The 22,534-nt window shown below is 45.1% G+C and overlaps 1 protein-coding gene across 1 annotated transcript in view; it reads right to left on the bottom strand.

Annotated features, from left to right (window-relative positions):
* The window catches only part of LOC124034896 (transient receptor potential cation channel subfamily M member 6-like), a 75,337-nt gene that overhangs the window by 41,474 nt on the left and 11,329 nt on the right, over positions 1–22,534 (bottom strand). The window contains 9 exon segments of the mRNA XM_046348296.1: positions 4,176–4,304; positions 4,559–4,714; positions 4,950–5,108; positions 5,544–5,772; positions 5,958–6,229; positions 8,300–8,440; positions 8,576–8,629; positions 9,164–9,298; positions 9,457–9,557. Coding sequence (XP_046204252.1) covers positions 4,176–4,304; positions 4,559–4,714; positions 4,950–5,108; positions 5,544–5,772; positions 5,958–6,229; positions 8,300–8,440; positions 8,576–8,629; positions 9,164–9,298; positions 9,457–9,557 — 1,376 coding nt within the window.

Raw genomic sequence — 22,534 nt, 5'->3', positions numbered from 1 at the left:
AACACCATCATCAAGTTTTCTGACGACACGACGGTGGTAGGCCTGATCACCGGCGACAATGAGATGGCCTACAGGGAGGAGGTAGTGACCTTGCAGGGTGGGGCCCGGAACTACAATCTCTCCCTCAACTTTAGTAAATCCAAGGAGCTGATGGTGGACTACAGCATTGGCCCTCAAATCCCCCACTGCCTGGTATGGCAATTCAATTTTTATTTTTTTATTTCACATTTATTTAACCAGGTAGGCTAGTTTAGAACAAGTTCTCATTTACAACTACGACCTGGTCAAGAATAAAGCAAAGCAGTTCGACACATACAAGAACACAGAGTTACACATGGAATAAACAAACAGTCAATAATACAGTAGAAAATGTCTATATACAGTGTGTGCAAAAAAGATAAGGGAGGTAGGCAATAAATAGGCCATAGTGGTGAAGTAATTACAATATACCAATTAAATACTGGAGATTGATGTGCAGAAGATGAATGTGCAAGTAGATATACTGGGGTGCAAAGGAGCTAAATAAATAAATACAGTATGGGGATGAGGTAGTTGGATGGGCTATTTACAGATGGGCTATGTACAGGTGCAGTGATCTGTGAGCTGCTCTGACAGTTGGTGCTTAAAGCTAGTGAGGAAGATATGAGTCTCCAGCTTCAGTGATTTTTGCAGTCCGTTCCAGTCATTGGCAGCAGAGAACTGGAAGGAAAGGCAGCCAAAGGAGGAATTGGCTTTGGGGGTGACTAGTGAGATATACCTGCTGGAGCGAGTGCTACGGGTGGGTGCTGCTATGGTGACCAGTGAGCTGAGATGAGGCGGGGCTTTACCTAGCAGAGACTTGTAGATGACCTGGAGCAAGTGGGTTTGGCGATGAGTATGAAGCGAGGGCCAGCCAACGAGAGCGTACAGGTCGCAATGGTGGGTAGTATATGGGGCTTTGGTAACAAAACAGATGGCACTGTGATAGACTGAATCCAATTTGTTGAGTAGTGTTGGAGGCTATTTTGTAAATGACATCACCGAAGTCGAGGATCGGTAGGATGGTCAGTTTTACGAGGGTATATTTAGCAACATGTGTGAAGGATGCTTTGTTGCTAAATAGATGGTTCATGTGAGTCTGGAAGGAGAGTTTACAGTCTAACCAGGCACCTAGGTATTTGTGGTTGTCCACGTATTCTAAGATAGAACCGTCCAGAGTAGTGATGCTGAACGGGCAGGCAGGTGCGGACAGCGATCGGTTGAAGAGCATGCATTTAGTTTTACTTGCATTTAAGAGCAGTTGGAGGCAATGGAATGAGAGTTGTATGGCATTGAAGCTCTTCTAGAGGTTAGTTAACACAGTGTCCAAAGAAGGGCCAGAAGTATACAGAATGGTGTCGTCTCCGTAGAGGTGGATCAGAGAATCACCAGCAGCAAGAGCGACATCATTGATGTATACAGAGAAGAGAGTCGGCCCGAGAATTAAACCCTGTGGCAACCCCATAGAGACTGCCAGAGGTCCGGACAACAGGCCCTCTGATTTGACACACTGAACTCTATCAGAGAAGTAGTTGGTGAACTAGGCGAGGCAATCATTTGAGAAACCAAGACCGTTGAGTCTGCCAATAAGAATGTGGTGATTGACAGAGTCGAAAGCCTTGGCCAGGTCGATGAATATGGCTGCACAGTAATGTCTCTTATCAATGGCGGTTAAGATATCGTTTAGGACCTTGAGCGTGGCTGAGGTGCACCCATGACCAGCTCTGAAACCAGATTGCATAGCGGAGAAGGTACGGTGGGATTCGAAATGGTCGGTTATCTGTTTGTTAACTTGGCTTTCGCAAACCTTAGAAAGATAGGATAGATATAGGTCTGTAGCAGTTTGGGTCTAGAGTGTCTCCCCTTTGAAGAGGGGGATGATCACGGCAGCTTTCCAATCGTTGGGAATCTCAGACGATACGAAAGAGAGGTTGAACAGGCTAGTAATAGGGGTTGCAACAATTTCAGCAGATCATTTTAGAAAGAGAGGGTCCAGATTGTCTAGCCCGGCTGATTTGTAGGGGTTCAGATTTTGCAGCTCTTTTAGAACATCAGCTATCTGGATTTTGGTGAAGGAGAAATAGGGTAGGCTTGGGCAGGTAGCTGTGGGGGGTGCCGGGCAGTTGACCGGGGTAGCCAGGTTGAAAGCATGGTGGAAAAATGCTTATTGAAATTCTCAATTATAGTGGATTTATTGGTGGTAAGTGTTTCCTAGGGTTCCAGAACTTTTTTGAGTTTGTGCTAGAGAATGCAAATTTCTGTTAGAAAACGCTAGCCTTAACTTTCCTAACTGCCTGTATATATTGGTTCCTAACTTCCCTGAAAAGTTGCGTATCGCAGGGGCTATTCAATGCTAATGCAGTACACCACAGGATGTTTTTTGTGCTGGTAAAGGGCAGTCAGGTCTGGAGTGAACCAAGGGCCATATCTGTTCCTGGTTCTACATTTTTTGAATGGACATGCTTATTTAAGATGGTGGGGAAAGCACTTTTAAAGAATAACCAGGCATCCTCTACTGAGGGGATGAGGTCAATATCATTCCAAGATACCCCGGCCAGGTCAAATTAGAAAGGCCTGCGCGCTGAAGTGTTTTAGGGAGCGTTTTACATTGATGAGGGGTGGTCGTTTGAGCGCAGACCAATTACGGATGCAGGCAGTGATGGCTGAGATCTTGGTTGAAAACAACAGAAGTGTATTTGGAGGGCAAGTTGGTTTGGATGATATCTACGAGGGTGTCCGTGTTTACGAATTTGGGGTTGTACCTAGTAGGTTCATTGATAAATTGTGTGAGATTGAGGGCATGAAGCTTAGATTGTAGGTGGCCGGGGTGTTAAGCATGTCCCAGTTTAGGTCACCTAGCAGCACGAGCTCTGAAGATAGATGGGGGGCAATCAATTCACATATGGTGTCCAGGGCACAGCTGGGGGCAGAGGGTGGTCTATAGCAAGCGGCAACGGTGAGAGACTTGTTTCTGGAAAGGTGGATTTTTAAAAGTAGAATCTCAAATTGTTTGGGTACAGACCTGGACAGAACTCTGCAGGCTATCTCTGCAGTAGATTGCAACTCTGCCCCCTTTGGCAGTTCTATCTTGGCGGAAAATGTTATAGTTAGGGATGGAAATTTCAAGGTTTTTGGTGGTCTTCCTAAGCCATGATTCAGACATGGCTAAGACATTCGGGTTGGCAGACTGTGCTAAAGAAGTGAGAGAAAAAAAACTTAGGGAGGAGGCTTCTAATGTTAACATGTATGAAATCAAGGTTTTAACGATTATAGAAGTCAACAAATGAGTGCACCTCAGGGAATAGGAGTGGGGCTAGGCACTGCGGGTCTTGGATTAACCTCTACATCACCAGAGGAACAGAGGAGGAGATGGATAAGGGTACAGCAATAGCACTTCCCTTGATCATCTTACACTACAGAGGGTAGTGCGGACAGTACTGGGGCTGAGTACCCTGCCATCCAGGACCTCTATATCAGGCGGTTTGAAAGGAAGGCCCGGAAAATCATTAAAGTCTCCAACCACCCAAGCCATAGACTGTTCTCTCTGCTTCCACATGGCAAGCGTTACCAGTGCACTGTCTAACACCAATAGGCTCCTGAACAGCTTCTATCCCCATGCCAAAATGACTGCTTAATTGCTAACAATATGCACTGTCTCTATGCACACTCACATGGCCCTACACAGTTACGCACACTGACACTCCAGCACACATACAAACACTCACTCCATCATTTGCTCACACACACACATTTATACTGACTCTACACACATCCACTCACATACAATCATCATATACGCTGCTGGTACTCTTCAATCATCAAGTTTGAATTACAAACAAGTGCATTTGTAAGGTGAGCAATTACAATGTCCTACTAAGTTAAAGATGAGACTGCATGTCAAAAATAAAGGAAATGTGTGAAGTTGTATTCAGACTGGTTGTGAGGTTGAACAGTGATAAAAGAGGTGGAGAACATGTGAAAAGAGAACGAGAAAGTAGAGAGCGAGAGAAATAGAGAGGAAAAGAAGGATCGATAGATGTGAAATTCCCTATCAGGTATAGCGGATAACCTGTGTCAGACCTTTTGAGTCTAACATGCCAGAGATGATACAGCTGCTCTCAGAGCAGGTTTTAGTCTTCAATGTATTACACACTCACCTCTCTTATTTTCTCCACCGCGGTGGATACAATATAGACAATGACAAGCCACTCCTGAGTGCTGGGCCGGTCCTCCATCTTCACCAGAACAGTGTAGGAGAACAGCATGAGAAAGGCCAGGTAGGACATCTAGACCACACAGTGAAAAAAGCGTCAGCTCGCGGACCAGAGTGAGAACGTCACCAAGACACAGGGATCTAAGTGAGTCTAATCACTGTCATTCGTGTCAGACTGAGGAATATCTTCAACAAAAGGTCTTTGTATAATACGCATGTCCTGAGGCGTAGAAGAGTATAATGACCCCCCCCCCCCCCCCTCGACATATTGCAAACTGTATGGGAGAAATGACCGTGATTAACAGAAGTGGGGTGCTGCTAGCTCACCGTGTGGAACATGAACTTGACGACCGGAGTGTTGTAGAACTCGTACAGCCTCCTGGTCCAGAAGAGACACGGGGTGGTAACGGGTATGACTGTGTCAGCTTCGGGGTCTGAGATCCTCTCCCAGCATGCTGACCCCTTCTCCACATCCTGGCCCTCCTTCAGAGCAGCACGAGATCATGGTTCATTAGGGCACACATCAGAAAACGCTTTGCAACGCAAATCAATAATGAGAAAAGTCCCTCCCTGTTTCAGTCCATTTCCTACCATTTGATGTCTAATAAAAACGACTCCGGTATCAACATTAGCATCAATCTCACATTAGAATACCAACCTAAAAGGATTTGAAGGACTGAAATTCAGAGAGACTGGTGTATGGTGTACATTTTGGCACCTGAGTTACTGTATGCCCCTCCTCCTGGGCTGCCTCTGGTCTCCCCGTGTCCCAAATAAACTGCAAAGCCTCCTGGGACTGGGGTACATGGGACATATCCGCCTGGCTCTTAAAGTCTAGTAGCAGGATGGCAGGGGGCATGAGGATGCTCAGGATGATCTGACACACCAGATTGAGACACATAAACAAAAATCGAATCTGAGGGGTAACTGTTAGAACAGTACAACATCGACTGATTTTACTACACTAGAAATATTTATAGACTAATAGACTTATTAATAGACTAATCATATGAATATACTAATGGACATAAGAACACACATGAACTTATGCTTATTTATGCAGTCATTCAATCTTATCATGGGGAAAGAACATCGAGGTGCACTGGTTTTACATTACTTTCCAGGATCTTAAAAGGAGACAAGGTGCCTGGAACACTCAAACTGTCGGCCCTTGGGCTAGATACAGCCCATGAACTGATTTAATGCGATCTGTGGTTGTCTTAGTAAGTACGGCCCGTGGCTTTTGAGGGCAAGGCAATACCGGGTGGCCCTCCAGACCTTGTTGAAGACCAAATGAGTTTGAGAACCTCACTTTGAACCAGGAGTTCTTCCTCATGTTGAGGCGGCCGGTCCACAGGTCGGTGAGCAGCATCTGGGTGCAGGAGTGGGAGACGAAGGGGCGGAGCCGGGAGGACACGGCCATCTGCAGGCAGGTGAAGTGGCTCCAGGCCTCCATCTCCGAGGTCAGCAACTTCATGGCCATGCGCTCGTTCTGCCTGAAGGCATTGTCCAGCACGTCTACAGCCAGTTGACCAAAGTCCCTGCGGCCAACCATGCCACCACACACGAACATTGATAAACACAGACCAGAAAACACACACTCATAAACATAGTAATATACACACACAACCACAAAAGTCCACTCTGCTGAAACAACATACACAAAACCCCAGAGACACACTACTACTAAACAAACATTTCAAGATGTGTACAAGGAAAGACTGACAGCGAGTAGGTTTTGAGTTGCTCCGCTGTGGTGTCATCCATGTTGCTTTGCTTAGCCTCGTGGGCCATGGCGCGGTACAGCTTACAAGCCACAGTAGCCCGGACCATGGCCTCCTCCCCATGCTGCCACAGGAACAGCGCCATCTGCTGGCGCCTCTGCAGCACGGCCCACACAAACAGGTCGTTGAAGTTGAACACTACCAGAGAAGAGTCGCCCAGCTTGGAGCTCTGCTGCTGGGCTTCCTTCGGGTCCCTGGGGACCATGGATCTCTCCTGGAGAGAAAGGAGGGAGGGGAGAGGCAGATAGCCAATGAGAACACTAATGCACATGGGGTATTTGTAGCCACAGAATATACTAGCAATCAATAGCCTGTGTGTGTGTGTGTGTGTGTGTGTGTGTGTGTGTGTGTGTGTGTGTGTGTGTGTGTGTGTGTGTGTGTGTGTGTGTGTGTGTGTGTGTGTGTGTGTGTGTGTGTGTGTGTGTGTGTGTGTGTGTGTGTGTGTGTGTGTGTGTGTGTGTGTGTGTGTGTGTGTGTGTGTGTGTGTGTGTGTGTGTGTGTGTGTGTGTGTGTGTGTGTGTGTGTGTGTGTGTGTGTTTCAGTGTGTGAGTGGAGACAATTGTCTTTAAAAGACTGCATTTGTAGGTGAAAAGTTAGCGTAGTCCCAGATCGGTTTGTTCTTGTCCCAGATCTCTCACAGACCTTGCGTTTGTAGGGCTGAGCAGTGTGGAAGACAGGTTTGCATGACGGACTGTTGTTAGGGCTTTGGGGTGGGTGAAGGGTGCAGGCTTCCCTGTTTGGTCCGGGGTCCTGAACTATCCTGTCCAGTCCAGTGTCCTGGAAATGATACCCACTCAAATCAGTGCAAAGTGAAATGTACACCAGGTTACATTTCAAAATAAAAAATAACAAACAAAAACGAATACAGCTATATTATTGGTGTCCATTTTTACAACTGCTTGACGGCCAAGGGTGATATCTTGCTCTGTGTGTACTGTATACAGACATTTAACATGGGCTGTGTTATAGACCAACTACATTGTAGTCACACTGCATGCAACATTCAATGGCTGTGTGCCATGCTATCGACTGAGTAGTGGGGCTACACATTACTATGGTTGTGTTCCTCTGCAAGACGTCGCTGACGCATAACAGATCTTACAACACCTGGATAGGTATTATATGTAGGCTGATGAAAAACTTGAAATATCCTTATTCATGTCACTGAGGGAGAATGTAGAACATTACATTCTGTCAGAATATTCTATTGCTAGACATCAGGGATCCTATGGAAGGAGAATGGCCACAGTCTGGTACAAGTCACGACAGCCGTGAGTTGAGGAGAAGTGGGGACATAGGTCAGATGAAGTGAGGAAGAACAGATATCACTAAAGTTATGTCCAGCACAGAGGTGTATTAGCAGTTCAGAGATGTAAGGAGGAGACTCAACATAGGAGGAAGGGTTAAATACCAGGGCTTGTGTGAATATATCTTGGTCTGTTCAGCTGTCTGACCCTTTGGGGGAATAAACTTGGTTTGAGCTTTAACAATCGTGGGTGAGTTTCTACTCAGTTCATTTAGAACATAACAAGGCCAATCAGCTAACCACATCACACACTGAGTATACAACACCTGTTCTTTCCATGACTTAGACTGACCAGGTGAACCCAGGTGAAAGCTATGATTCCTTATTGATGTCACACGTTAACTCCCCATCAATCAGTGTAGATGAAGGGGAGGAGACAGGATAAATAACCATTTTTAAGCCTTGAGACTATTGAGACATGGATTTTGTATCTGTGCCATTCAGAGGGTGAATGGGCAAGAAAAAAGTGCCTTTGAACGGATTATGGTAATAGGTGCCAGGCCCAGGTGCACCGGTTTGTGTCATGAACTGCAACGCTGCTGGGTTTGTCACACTCAACAGTTTCCTGTGTGTATCAAGAATGGTCCACCACCCAAAAAAACATCCAACCAACTTCACACAACTGTGGGAAGCATTGGAGTCAACATGGGCCAGAATCCCTTGGGGAACACTTTCGATATGCCCAGACAAATTGAGGCTGTTCTGTGGGCAAAAGGGAGGGGTGCAACTCAATATTAGGAAGGTTCCTAATGATTTGAATACTCAGTGTACGTTATAGCAATACGGTGCCCGACGGCACAGTCGATGACTTGACACGCAAACATTGGTTGATGCATGCAACGTCTGAGCAGAGGAACACAACCTATATCGTATGATGCGGTCAGTTTATAGGACTAGGTTAAACACCTATCCAGACGTTGTGACATCTGGCAGGCAACTGCAAAATAGTTGGCCTGAAACGCGACCATGGTCACTTACCATGCAGTGGGCATGTAAGTGGTTATAGTAGGCCCGGAAGTGTTTTCGTGTGTATGTGCTTCGATAGGCTCCTCCAATCAGATACTCAATCACCTGCCCCACGTCGATGAGGGAGACTCTGTATCCTTTGGGTATATGGCTCTACACACAAATGCACACACACGCACAAAAACACACGTGCACACACCCATAAATATTTCAACACACAAATACTGTAGAAACACACGTAGGAAAACCTTGCATTTTCCCCAATGTTGCATGTTCAACCGTATTCACCTGTTTCACATCTTCCACAAGGTGATGGAGGAAATTGTCTGTTGGTCCCTGTTGCTATAAAAAATGATGACATTATCCACAATCAACTCAGAAACAACCAAATGCCAACCAGAATAATACTTAAATGGCTAGTTTTCTGGATTATAATACATTTGTTCCTACGGAATGAAGTGGTAGACCAGACCATTTTAACTTTCAGAAAACAAACTTCCACAATTTTATATGATCATATATGGTGTTACTTGTCTCTTTATGGAGCTATATCATTTAGAAAGTTATGAATTATTGAATATTGTTTATGACTGTAAATATCATCCACAGCTGGACTCATGACAAAGAGCTATGTGATCTACAAAACATTTTCAAACAGTGGGAAAACCAAACAACCAAAGAGATACTTACACTGTATTACTGTGATTGCAAAGGAAACCACTGCTATGGCAATTATGGTATATGAGTAAGCTAACAGCCAATGTAGTGTCAATATGACAACACAGAATTGCTTCTTTATGTACAGCATACAATATATTGTAACTCGTAAATACAGAGCTGAAAAGGCGATAAGAGAGAAAGTGATTAAGTCATTACCGTGTTATAGAGCTCTTCCAGACGTGAAACGGTCAGGAAGCGGTTCATGGACATACCATTGTCGATCAACAGTTTGACAAAGCCAACCCGGTCCATTATGAGAGCATCCAGCATGGCCTGCTCCAACGAGCCAACCTGACAGACAACAACCACCACCATCAAGCATGACTGTCATACCATCAAACACAGCAGTTGCATTTTACTTTATGAATACAATTTTTTATTTTTAAGAATCAACATAAAATCAATGACACTGGGCAGCTTTGCCCTGGCTGCCTCCTTGTCTGTGTTACCTGCCAGTACTGGCCGTACACTTGGATGTGTTTGTTAGCCACGTCTGCTCTGTCCCAAGCCAGAGCCGTACCGAGCTGCTCCGCTGGAGATGACTTGGTACCTGTCAATTGTCACAAAATCTGTTAACGACTGTGGGCCGATCCTAACGCAACATCCGCCCTGCCTAACTCACAATTTTAAAGATCACGTGTAGATTTATTGTACATTTGTGTGAACTCATATTTCAAGTTAGGATTCAGCCCTGAGAACACAGAACAGGCACGACTAGGGCTGCTATGGTGACCGTATTACCGCTCACCGGCAGTGATTCCATGCGACTGTTAAGTCACAGTCTCCTCCAAGCTCTGATGCTGCTGATGGTCCTTAGTAGCCTACCAAACTTGCTAACTGCCTGGTACTCAGCACTCTATTGTACCTCTAATCACTCTGACCTTTCCAATAGTTAATGCAATTCCGTGAGAAAACAAAGTTTTGATGGCCTCTATTAAAATGAGGAGGATCCCCTCAGCTTTCTATAGGCTAGGCCAACTATATTTATTTCTCAACTTTCCTAATATTAAGCACATTGTTTCTCTTTACAACAGGTTTACAGCCTACCTGGCTGGCATGAAAACGAACCATGGGAAAAGTGTCATCCATTCCCTATTTAAGAGCATAAATGATATGTATTTTTTCCCCTGCCCCTGTTTCGAAACAGGAGCATGATAATGGTCAATTCGAAATCAAAACAAATTTCACAGATATATTATTTAGTATAAACTCAGCAAAAAAAGAAACGTCCTCTCACTGTCAACTACGTTTATTGTCAGCAAACTTAACATGTGTAAATATTTGTATGAACATAACAAGATTGAACAACTGAGACATAAACTGAACAAGTTCCACAGACATGTGACTAACAGAAATGGAATAATGTGTCCCTGAACAAAGTGGGGGTTAAAATCAAAAGTACCAGTCAGTATCTGGTGTGGACACCAGCTGCATTAAGTACTGCAGTGCATCTCCTCCTCATAGACTGCACTAGATTTGCCAAGTTTCTGCAGTGAGATGTTACCCCACTCTTCCACCAAAGCACCTGCAAGTTCCTGGGGGGAATGGCCCTAGCCCTCACCCTCCGATCCAACAGGTCCCAGACGTGCTCAATGGGATTGAGATCCGGGCTCTTCGCTGGCCATGGCAGAACACTGACATTCCTGTCTTGCAGGAAATCACGCACAGAACGAGAAGTATGGCTGGTGGCATTGTCATGCTGCAGGCTCATGTCAAGATGAGCCTGCAGAAAGGATACCACATGAGGGATGTCGTCCCTGTAACACACAGCGTTGAGATTGCCTACAATGACAACAAGCTCAGTCCGATGATGCTATGCCACATCACCCCAGACCATGACGGACCCTCCACCTCCAAATCGATCCTGCTCCAGAGTACAGGCATCGGTGTAACGCTCATTCCTTCGACAATAAACGCAAATCCGACCATCATGCCTGGCGTGACGACCCTCCCACTCTGTCTGCCGTATTCTTTCTCTGCTCGTTTTCCTTATTAGGATGTCAGTGGGCGGAGCCGGGAGGGTTGTCAGCGACATGGGACACACCTGGGCCCAAGGTGTGTTCCGGGATAAATACACCTCTTCCTCATTCATTGAGGAGACTGTCTCCATGCAGACACACTGATAGAGTTTGGTTGTGGAATTTTTGTGGCCAGTTTGTTTGTTTGCTTTGGCACCATTCAACACCCCTCCTTATCACATTTATGCACGCAAACACTCACACTACTGATTACTGACTACACACATCATTGTTAATTGTATTTAGTTTACTTCTGTTAATAAATATATTTTGTTATTCCTTATTTTATTCCACTTTGTCTCCCTTTTTACATTTACATTACATTTAAGTCATTTAGCAGACGCTCTTATCCAGAGCGACTTACAAATTGGTGCATTCACCTTATGACATCCAGTGGGACAGTCACTTAACAATAGTGCATCTAAAACTTAGGGGGGGTGGGGTGAGAGGGATTACTTAACCTATCCTAGGTATTCCTTAAAGAGGTGGGGTTTCAGGTGTCTCCGGAAGGTGGTGATTGACTCCGCTGTCCTGGCGTCGTGAGGGAGTTTGTTCCACCATTGGGGGGCCAGGGCAGCGAACAGTTTTGACTGGGCTGAGCGGGAGCTGTACTTCCTCAGTGGTAGGGAGGCGAGCAGGCCAGAGGTGGATGAACGCAGTGCCCTTGTTTGGGTGTAGGGCCTGATCAGAGCCTGGAGGTACTGAGGTGCCGTTCCCCTCACAGCTCCGTAGGCAAGCACCATGGTCTTGTAGCGGATGCGAGCTTCAACTGGAAGCCAGTGGAGAGAACGGAGGAGCGGGGTGACGTGAGAGAACTTGGGAAGGTTGAACACCAGACGGGCTGCGGCGTTCTGGATGAGTTGAAGGGGTTTAATGGCACAGGCAGGGAGCCCAGCCAACAGCGAGTTGCAGTAATCCAGACGGGAGATGACAAGTGCCTGGATTAGGACCTGCGCCGCTTCCTGTGTGAGGCAGGGTCGTACTCTGCGGATGTTGTAGAGCATGAACCTACAGGAACGGGCCATAAGGTTGGTTCCTAGACATTTTGGCGTATAGCACTTTGTTGCGTTATGAAGGACTAATACTAGTGTCGTTGGGCTTACTAGTATGTGTGTTGTGTTTGGGAGAAAACGTGGAGTTAATGTTTGAGAATTCTGTAGGTGCTTTGTTTGCATCTTTTGTTACCCCTTGTTTGAGTTGTAATGTTTGGTAACCAATATTGGTTGCCTTTGTTTGTTTGGTAAACTTGCCACTGTAGTGGATAGTTGGTTGTGTGTTGCGTTGGAGAGAGTACACTGGTTAGTTTCCAGGCCCCTGCCCAGGCTGGAGACTCTTGCTCTACTCGCTGTTTGGACATCGGTATGAGGAGGTGAATACAATCGGCTGTGTTCCTCAGTGGGAGATTTGGGTAGGGTAGTGACACTTACTACCCGGAGCTATAGCCTTTCTTCTTACCCTGTTAGGCTTAGCTACGTGTTTCACTTTGGAATACGTTGGGCATGGTTATTTTGTTTTTTATTTTTGTGTGGTGTCTGTGGACTGAGCAGTTGTCTCGGTGGCACATCCTTGGCTTGTGGGAATCTGCCAGTGCGCTGGGTGTTTTTTTCCCCCCCTTGCCTGCTGGCTACATTGCGTAATTACCCAATGAAAATCAGCACGAAGACTAGGGTTGAGTTATTGTAGGTTTTGGGGAAGCTCCATATAAATCTCATCTCTCTTCTGTGGTGCCCAGTGTGATTGTCATTTCTCTTGTGGTCCGGTCTGGTGTGCTCAGCAGAGGAGAAGAGCTAGATTTATTTTTTTGTATTTACTTGGGACTATAGCGTCTTAAGTAGACAAATGTATTCGCTTTCCATCAGAGGAACTGTTAGAATTATGTACTAAAGAACAGCTGTTGAAGATCACTGAACACTACAAGGTTGAAATTAGTGATTGTGTGTGCCATTCAGAGGGTGAATGGGCAAGACAAAATATTGAAGTACCTTTTTGAATGGGGTGTGGTAGTAGGTGCCAGGTGCGCTGGTTTGTATTTATTATGCCAAGGTAGCAGCTACTCTTCCTGGGGTCCTACAATATTAAGGTAGTTACACATTTTGTATTAAACATAATACTTTCATGCACCAATTTGTAAGTCGCTCTGGATAAGAGCGTCTGCTAAATGACTTAAATGTAAATGTAAATAAACATCAAAAAAATGATGTTAGGTTGATATTGAAGGCCAATTTGATGGAGAGTGATATTCTTGAAGTCACCACTGGGGCAGCCTCTGCCGAGGACTCGCCATCTCCCCGTAACGTTACAATGGCCACCCCATCTGTTAGACCTAGTGGTCTGTCTTTTGAACAGAAGATAGAGCTGCTTCTGTTGCAGCTAGAGCATGATCGTGTGAAGTATGAAATATAATTGGCATTTAAACAAGATTTGGAGCTTGATGATCGGGTAAAGTATGAAAAGGAATTGGAATTGAAACAGGATTTGAAGCGTGCTAAAATCAAGAGCGGCTAGAGTTGTTTAGGGAAAGAAAGCTCTCAGGGGAGAGTTTGCTCTGGGAAGGTGACACAGATTTATCTAGGGGTCACTCCTCTTTCGGTCGTGCCCCGGACACGTTTGATATTGTTGGGAACTTACGGTTGTTGCCAAAATTTAATGAGAAGGACCCTGAGACATTTTTTGTTGTTGTTTGAGAGCGTGTTGCTGACGCTAGGAGTTGGCCTGATTCTGACCGCACTTTAATGTTGCAGTGCGTGTTGACTGGTAAAGCGCATGAAGCATATTCAGCTCTTAGTGTCAGTTATGATGAGGTTAAAATGGCTGTGTTACAGATTTACGAATTGGTTCCTGAGGCTTACCGCCAACGATTTAGAACTTAAAAAAGGGATAATAAACAGACTCATATTGAGTTTGCGCAAGAGTTATCTTCACAGTTGAATCGATGGTGTTCCGGCCTCGGCAGTTCTGACTTTTCAAGGGCTGTGTGATATGATTATGCTAGAGCAATTTAAGGACACAATGCCTGATCGTATAGCCGCGTACATTAACGAACGAAAAGTAAAGACTGTCGCTGAAGCTTCGGTTTTGGAGGACGGAGTATGTTTTGACTCACAGAAGTGTCTTTGCAGAGCCCCATATTCGGAGTGAATGGGGGCATTCGGAGAGATTTGGGCCTCGCTCACCTGTGAGTTTCATTCAACTAGGGTTGCGCCTGACTCCCGTGGTAAAGCTGACTTTGGTCAAGAGTGTCATTACTGTCATGGTTCAGGTCATTGGAAAAACGAAGGTCCGGTTCTCAGGGCTAGGGGTAAATTCAGTACTTGCGCTTACATTAAATCTAAGCCTGCGGCTTTAGCAGCGCCTGTCCCACATCAGTTCACTCCTAACACACTGTCTCATGCTCATGGGGCATGTGAAAGTCAATATTGACCCAGACTATTTACCTTTCATTACAGAGGGTGTTGTGTCGATGTTAGGAAGTAACGACCTTGTCCCAGTGAAGATCCTGAGAGAGACAGAGGTGCCTCTGAGTCGTTTGTGTTGGAGTCTGTGTTACCCTTCTCTGCTGAGACTGATTCAGGAAATAGTGTTCTAATTAGGAGAATAGGTTTGAACACTGTCAGTTCCATTGCATAAACTGATGTTGGATTGTGAACTGGTGAAAGGTGAGGTTGTTGTGGGGGTGCGTCCTTCGTTGCCCATTGAGTGTATCGACGTTATCCTTGGGAATAACTTGGCTGGTGAGCGTGTATGGCCTGTCGTGTTTCATCTCTTGTGGTTTCCGCTAAGCCGTCATTTGTAGGGATTCCTGATGAGAGTGCGCAGAGTTTCCCAGAGGCGTTCTCTGCGTGTGCAGTGTCACGTTCTATGAGCCGTGGCGACCTGGTCACTGCGCCAGCTAACGAGAATACCACAAAGAAGTCTGTTACTGCTTTCCCTGTTATCCCGTTATCTGTATCCCCCTCCGATATAATCAAGGAGCAACGGACTGACTCCACATTAGAAGAGTTGAGTGACCAAATTGTGCCTGTGGAACAGTTGGTAGATGTTGCCCATGTCTATTTTATCCAAGCGGATGTCCCGATGAGAAAGTGGGTGTCTCATGGTAGTTGTTTTTTGGGGGAGGTGATTAGTCAGGTTGTTGTACCTGTTAAGCTGCGTGAGTTGGTGTGGACAACATCCCACAACGATGTTGCTGGACATATGGTTGTGAGGAAAACCTATAGTCGCATACTAAGACATTTCTTTTGGCCTAGGTTAATGTTATGGGATTTTGATGAATAATTACTAAATTATAACTAAACAGAATACTACTATGTTACTGTATGGACGTATGAATCTTATTATAATCATAATACTGAATGTAATGTGTAGTTTTCGTCCAGAATTAGAAGGACTGTCTGTTCCTTGTTAGAAACGAATGGAGCTATCGTCAGACTGGCTGGAATGCTGTGTTCCTTACAGGACATTCTGTCCCTACCCAGGGAGGGGAGAGACCTTGGGCTTGTTGTAGATTGTTTAACAGGTGGCATACAATGTGGGAAGGCTTGTGAACTATATTGCCATTGTATCGGAGAGAAGGAGGAGCAGCATTCAAAACGCTATGACAAAATATGATATAAACCAATGTACATTGTATTATGATCAGTACTCTCGAGAATAAACACTATTGATTAATTTTGAGACTGGTCTCTGTCCATTTTATGCAAATAAGTATCTTACAAATTCTTAGAAATGGGCAGTGTTTTAATTGAATTGGTTGATGAACATATAGGAATAAAAGTCCTTTAACAGTTAAAGAGAGATGTTTCTGAGTTCATCGAAACTTGTCACACCTGTCAATTAACTGGTAAACCTAATCAAGCTATAAAGCCGGTACCACTGTTTCCTATTCCTGTACTCAGCCAACCTTTTGAGTATCTGATTGTTGACTGTGTTGGTCCACTGCCTCGTTCTAAAAGGGGTAGTAGCTACCTTTTCACTGTGATGTGTCTAACCACTAGGTTTCCTGCTGCCTATCCTCTTGACTCAGTTTATTTCACTGTTTGGAATCCCTAAGGTCATTCAGGGTGATCAAGGATCTAATTTCACCTTTAATCTGTTTGGTCAGGTTCTCCAACAGCTCCATATTAAACACAATTTGTCTAGTGCCTCTCACACGCAGTCAAGGAGCGCTGGAACGTTTCCATCAGCTTATGGTACTGAGATGGATTGTGAGGAGGGGTTGCCTTGGTTAGCTGCTAGGGAGGTTTCACAGGAAAGTACGGGTTTCAGTCCAAATTACCTTTAGACATAGGGTGCGTGGACTTCTATCTGTTCTCCAGGATGACTGGATGTCTCCCGAGACCCCTCAGTCCCTGGTATCTTATGTGTGTGATTTTGCCTGTACGCCTGTATGCCGCTGGTGAAATGGCTAAAGAGAAGCTATCATATTCACAGGAGAGGATGAAGGGCATATTTGATCGGTGAACTGAGCCTCGTCACTTTAGTCCAGGTGACCAGGTTCTTGCTCTGCTGCCAATTGTTGGTTCTCCTTTTCAAGCCAAGTTTCAAAGTCCATATACGGTTGTGCGCCAGGGCACTGACCAAAACTACCTAGTTGCCACTCCACCTTGGCACCTTTCAACACCCCTCATTATCACATTTATGTATGCAAACATTCACTTACACTACTGATTACTGACTACATACATCATTGTTAATTGTATTTAGTTTACTTCTATTAATAAATATATTTTGTTATTCCTTATCTCCGCTTTGTCTCCCTTCTAGTTACGAACTTCGAGCCGGTTCGTGACACCTGGTAAGACAAAACCGTGACTCGTCAGTGAAGAGCACTTTTTGCCAGTCCTGTCTGGTCCAGCAATGGTGGGTTTGTGCCCATAGGTGACGTTGTTGCCAGTAATGTCTGGTGAGGACCTGCCTTACAACAGGCTTACAAGCCCTCAATCCAGCCTCTCTCAGCCAATTGTGGACAGAATGAGCACTGATGGAGGGATTGTGCTTTACTGGTATAACTCAGGCAGCTGTTGTTGCCATCCTGTACCTGTCCCGCAGGTGTGATGTTCGGATGTACAGATCCTGTGCAGGTGTTATTACACGTGGTCTGCCACTGCGAGTACGATCAGCTGTCCGTCCTGTCTCCCTGTAGCGCTGTCTTAGGCGTCTCACAGTATGGACATTACAATTTATTGCCCTGGCCACATCTGCAGTCCTCATGCCTCCTTGCAGCATGCCTAAGGCACGTTCACGCAGATGAGCAGGGACCCTGGGCATCTTTCTTTGGTGTTTTTCAGAGTCAGTAGAATGGCCTTAGTATCCTAAGTTTGCATAACTGTAACCTTAATTGCCTACCGTCTGTAAACTGTTAGTGTCTTAACGACCGTTCCACAGGTGCATGTTCATTAATTGTTTATTGGACAAGCATGGGAAACAGTGTTTAAACCCTTCACAATGAAGATCTGTGAAGTTATTTGGATTTTTACTAATTATCTTTGAAAGACAGGGTCCTGAAAATGGAGCGTTTTTTGTTGTTGCTACGTTTATGTAAATACCAGATTAAATCAATAATAGTCTGATGGGTGGCAATATTAGCCTATCACTTGTGAATACACTATATTACCAAAGGTATGTGGACACCTGCTTATTGAACATCTCATTCCAACATCATGGGCATTAATGTGGATTTGGTCCCCCATTTGCTGCTATAACAGCCTCCACTCTTCTGCAAAGGCTTTCCACTAGATGTTGGAACATTGCTACAGGTACTTGCTTCCATTCAGCCACAAGAGCATTAGTGAGGTCGGGCACTGATGTTGGGCGATTAGGCCTGGCTCGCAGTCGGCGTTCCAATTCATCCCAATGGGGTTGAGGTCAGGGCTCTTAGCAGGCCAGAGTTGTTCCACACCAATCTTGACAAACCATTTCTGTATGAACCTCACTTTGTGCATGGGAAATGGCCTTCCCCAAACTGTTGCCACAAAGTTGGAAGCACAGAATCATCTAGAATGTCATTGTATGCTGTAGTGTTAAGGTTTCCTTTCAATGGAACTAAGGGGCCAAGCCCGAACCATGAAAAACAGCCCCAGACCATTATTCCTCCTCCACCAAAATTTACAGTTGGGACTATGCATTGGGGCAGGTAGCATTCTCGTGGTCTACGCCAAACCCAGATTAGTATGTTGGACTACCAAATGGTGAAGCGTGATTCGTCACTTCAGAAAAAGTGTTTCCACTGTTCCAGAGTCAAATGGCGGAGAGCTTTACTCCGCTCCAGCTGACGCTTGGCATTGCGCATGGTGATCTTAGACTTGTGGAAACCCATTTCATGAAGCTCCTGACGAACAGTTATTGTGCTGACTTTGCTTCCAGAGGCAGTTTGGAACTCGGTAGTGAGTGTTGCAACTGAGAACAGACGATTTTTCCTGCAGTCCTGTGTCTATGCCCCCTCAAGCCGATACCATGACGGCCCTCAAGGAACTTCACTGGACTTTATGCAAACTGGAAACCATATATACTGAGGCTGCATATATTGTAGCTGGGGATTTTAACAAGGCAAATTTGAGAAAAAGGCTACCTAAATTCTTTCAGCATATCGACTGTAGCTCTCGCACTGGAAAAACACTGGACCATTGTTACGCTAACTTACGCGATGCATACAAGGCCCTCCCTTGCCCTCCTTTTGGCAAATGTGACCACGACTCCATTTTGCTCCTCCCTTTCTATAGGCAGAAACTCAAACAAGAAGAACCCGTGCTAAAGACTATTCAACACTGGTCTGACCAATCGTAATCCACGCTTCAAGATTGTTTTGATCACACGGACTGGGATTTGTTCTGGGTAGCCTCAGAGAATCATATCGATGTATACGTTGATTCGGTGAGTGAGTTTATAAGGAAGTGTATAGGAGATGTTGTACCCACTGTGACTATTACAACCTACCCTAACCAGAAACCGTGGATAGATGGCAGCATTTGCTCAAAACTGAAACCGCCTACCACCACATTTAACCATGGCAAGGTGACTGGGAATGTGGCAGAATACAAACACAGTAGTCATTCCATCCGCAAGGCAATCAAACAAGTAAAATGTCAGTATAGAGACAAAGTGGAGTCACAAATCAACGGCTCAACACAAGACGTATGTGGGAGGGTCTAAATACAATCACGGACTCCGAAAAGAAAACCAGCCACATCGCGCACACCGACATCTTGCTTCCAGACAAACTAAACACCTTCTTTGCCCGCTTTAAGGATAATACAGTGCCACCGACGCGACCCACTACCACGGACCTCCTTCTCCTTGGCCGACATAAGACATTTAAACGTGTTAACCCTCGCAAGGTTACCGGCCCAGGAAGCATCCCTAGCCGCATCCTCAGACCAGCTGGCTGGTGTGTTTACGGACATATTCAATCTCTTCCTATCCCAGTCTGCCCTCCCCACATGCTTCAAGATGGCCACCATTGTTCCTGTACCCAAGAAGGCAAAGGTAATTGAACTAAATGACTATCGCCCCGTAGCACTCACTTCAAGTGCTTTGAGAGACTAATCAGGGATCATGTCACCTCCACCTTACCTGTCTCCCTAGACCTACTTCAATTTGCTTACCGCCCCAATAGATCCACAGATGATGCAATCACCATCACACTGCACACTGCCCTATCCCATCTGGACAAGAGGAATACCTATGTAAGAATGCTGTTCATTGACTATAGCGCAGCATTCAACACCATAGTACTCTCCAAGCTCATCATTAAGCTTGAAGCCCTGGGTCTCAACCCAGCCCCCAGGTGGTGAAGGTTGGAAACAACATCTCCACTTCGCTGATCCTCAACACTGGGTCCCAACAGGGATGCATGCTCAGCCCCCTCCTCTACTCCCTATTCACCCATGACTACATGGCCATGCACGTCTCCAACTCAATCAAGTTTGCAGATGACACAACAGTAATAGGCTTGATTACCAACAATGACGAAACAGCCTACAGGGAGGAGGTGAAGGCTCTCGGAGTGTGGTGTCAGGAAAATAACCTCTCACTCAACGTCAACAAAACAAAGGAGATGATCGTGTACTTCAGAAAACAGCAGAGGGAGCACCCCCCTATCCACATCGACGGGACAGCAGTGAAGAAGGTGGAAAGTTTTAAGTTCCTCTGTGTACATATCACTTACATACTGAAATAGTCCACCCACACAGTCAGTGTGGTGAAGAAGGCGCAACAACACCTCTTTAACCTCAGAAGGCTGAAGAAATTTGCACCTGTTTGAACTCGTTACCTGTACAAAAGACACCTATCCACACACTCAATCAAACAGACTCCAACCTCTCCACAATGGCCAAGACCAGAGAGCTGTCTAAAGAAATCAGGACTAAAAGTGTAGACGTGCACAAGGCTGGGATGGGCTACAGGACAATAGGCAAGCAGCTTGGTGAGAAGGCAACAACTGTTGGCGCAATTATTAGAAAATGGAAGAAGTTCAAGATGACGGTCAATCACCCTCGGTCTGGGGCTCCATGCAAGATCTCACCTTGTGGGGCATCAATGATCATGAGGAAGGTGAGGGATCAGCCCAGAACTACACGGCAGGACCTGGTCAATGACTTGAAGAGAGCTGGGACCACAGTCTCAAAGAAAACCATTAGTAACACACTACACCGTCATGGATTAAAATCCTGCAGCGCACGCAAGGTCCCCCTGCTCAAACCAGCGCATGTTCAGGCCCGTCTGAAGTTTGCCAATGACCATCTGGATGATCCAGAGGAGGAATGGGAGAAGGTCATGTGGTCTGATGAGACAAAAATAGAGCTTTTTGGTCTGAACTCCACTCGCCGTGTTTGGAGGAAGAAGAAGGATGAGTACAACCCCAAGAACACCATCCCAACCGTGAAGCATGGAGGTGGAAATCATTCTTTGGGGATGCTTTTCTGCAAAGGGGACAGGATGACTACACCGTATTGAGGGGAGGATGGATGGTGCTATGTATCACAAGATCTTGGCCAACAACCTCCTTCCCTCAGTAAGAGCATTGAAGATGGGTCGTGGCTGGGTCTTCCAGCATGACAATGACCAGAAACACACAGCCAGGGCAACTAAGGCTCCGTAAGAAGCATTTCAAGGTCCTGGAGTGGCCTAGCCAGTCTCCGGACCTGAACCCAATAGAACATCTTTGGAGGGAGCTAAAAGTCCGTATTGCCCAGCGACAGCCCCGAAACCTGAAGGATCTGGAGAAGGTCTGTATGGAGGAGTGGGCCAAAATCCCTGCTGCAGTGTGTGCAAACCTGGTCAAGAACTACAGGAAATGTATGATCTCTGCAAACAAAGGTTTCTGTACCAAATATTAAGTTCTGCTTTTATGATGTATCAAATACTTATGTCATGCAATAAAATGCTAATTAATGACTTAAAAATCATACAATGTGATTTTCTGGATTTTTGTTTTAGATTCCGTCTCTCACAGTTGAAGTGTACCTATAATCAAAATGACAGACCTCTGCATGCTTTGTAAGTAGGAAAGCCTGCAAAATCGGCAGTGTATCAAATACTTGTTCTCCCCATTGTATATATATGTATATATATATATATATATATATATGTATGTATGTATGTATGTATGTGTGTGTGTGTGTGTGTGTGTGTGTGTGTGTGTGTGTGTGTGTGTGTGTGTGTGTGTGTGTGTGTATGTATGTATGTATGTATGTATGTATGTATGTATGTATGTATGTATGTATGTATGTATGTATGTATGTATGTATGTATGTATGTATGTATGTATGTATGTATATAAATATATATATATACTGTATTCTATACTGTCTATCTTAGCCTATGCCGCTCTGACATTGCTCATTCCTTTCCTTAGATTTGTGTGTATTAGGTATTTGTTGTGGAATTGTTAGATATTGCTGCACTGTCGGAACTAGAAGCATAAGCAATTCACTACACTCACAATATCATCTGCTAACCATGTATATGTGACCAATAAAATGTTATTTTATTTTATTTGAAAACGTTTGTTGATGCTAGTGGTTGTAGTAATTTGAGATCTATCGGATCCCACAACTGTCCCAGACAATGTTTGGAATATTTATTTATCGCACAGAAGGACATTTTGACCAGTAGAATAGGTCAACTTTTGTACTATTGAGGATAGTAGATTGACATGGGCCAGTGCTTTTGCTGTTCGTTAGGCCTTCTCATCTTGTTGGCTGACAAAAAGTAAATATGGACAGTTCCTCCAACACCTTCAATATGCACCTCAGAATTAGATAAAGGCGCTCGCAGTTGCATCCCCAATTTGTCTGTCTTCACTTGTAGCCTGTGAGAAGGACCTGGGATGCCTGCGAGAAGGACCCTATCATGTGAAGGGTATTGGCTAATAAGAATTGAGATATCTGAGAGAGCCATGTGAGTGAGAGGTGCTTTGGGGCAAACAGCTGGGAGAAAGGAATTCAAATTATTATATTCAGCACAAGGGCACAACGGCCACTGGCCGCAAAAGGCATGTTTTTATTTATTC

This window comes from Oncorhynchus gorbuscha, linkage group LG05 (genome assembly GCF_021184085.1).
Source record: "Oncorhynchus gorbuscha isolate QuinsamMale2020 ecotype Even-year linkage group LG05, OgorEven_v1.0, whole genome shotgun sequence".
NCBI classification, from domain to species: Eukaryota; Metazoa; Chordata; class Actinopteri; order Salmoniformes; family Salmonidae; genus Oncorhynchus; species Oncorhynchus gorbuscha.
This window is presented reverse-complemented; position numbering and strand designations above follow the sequence as displayed.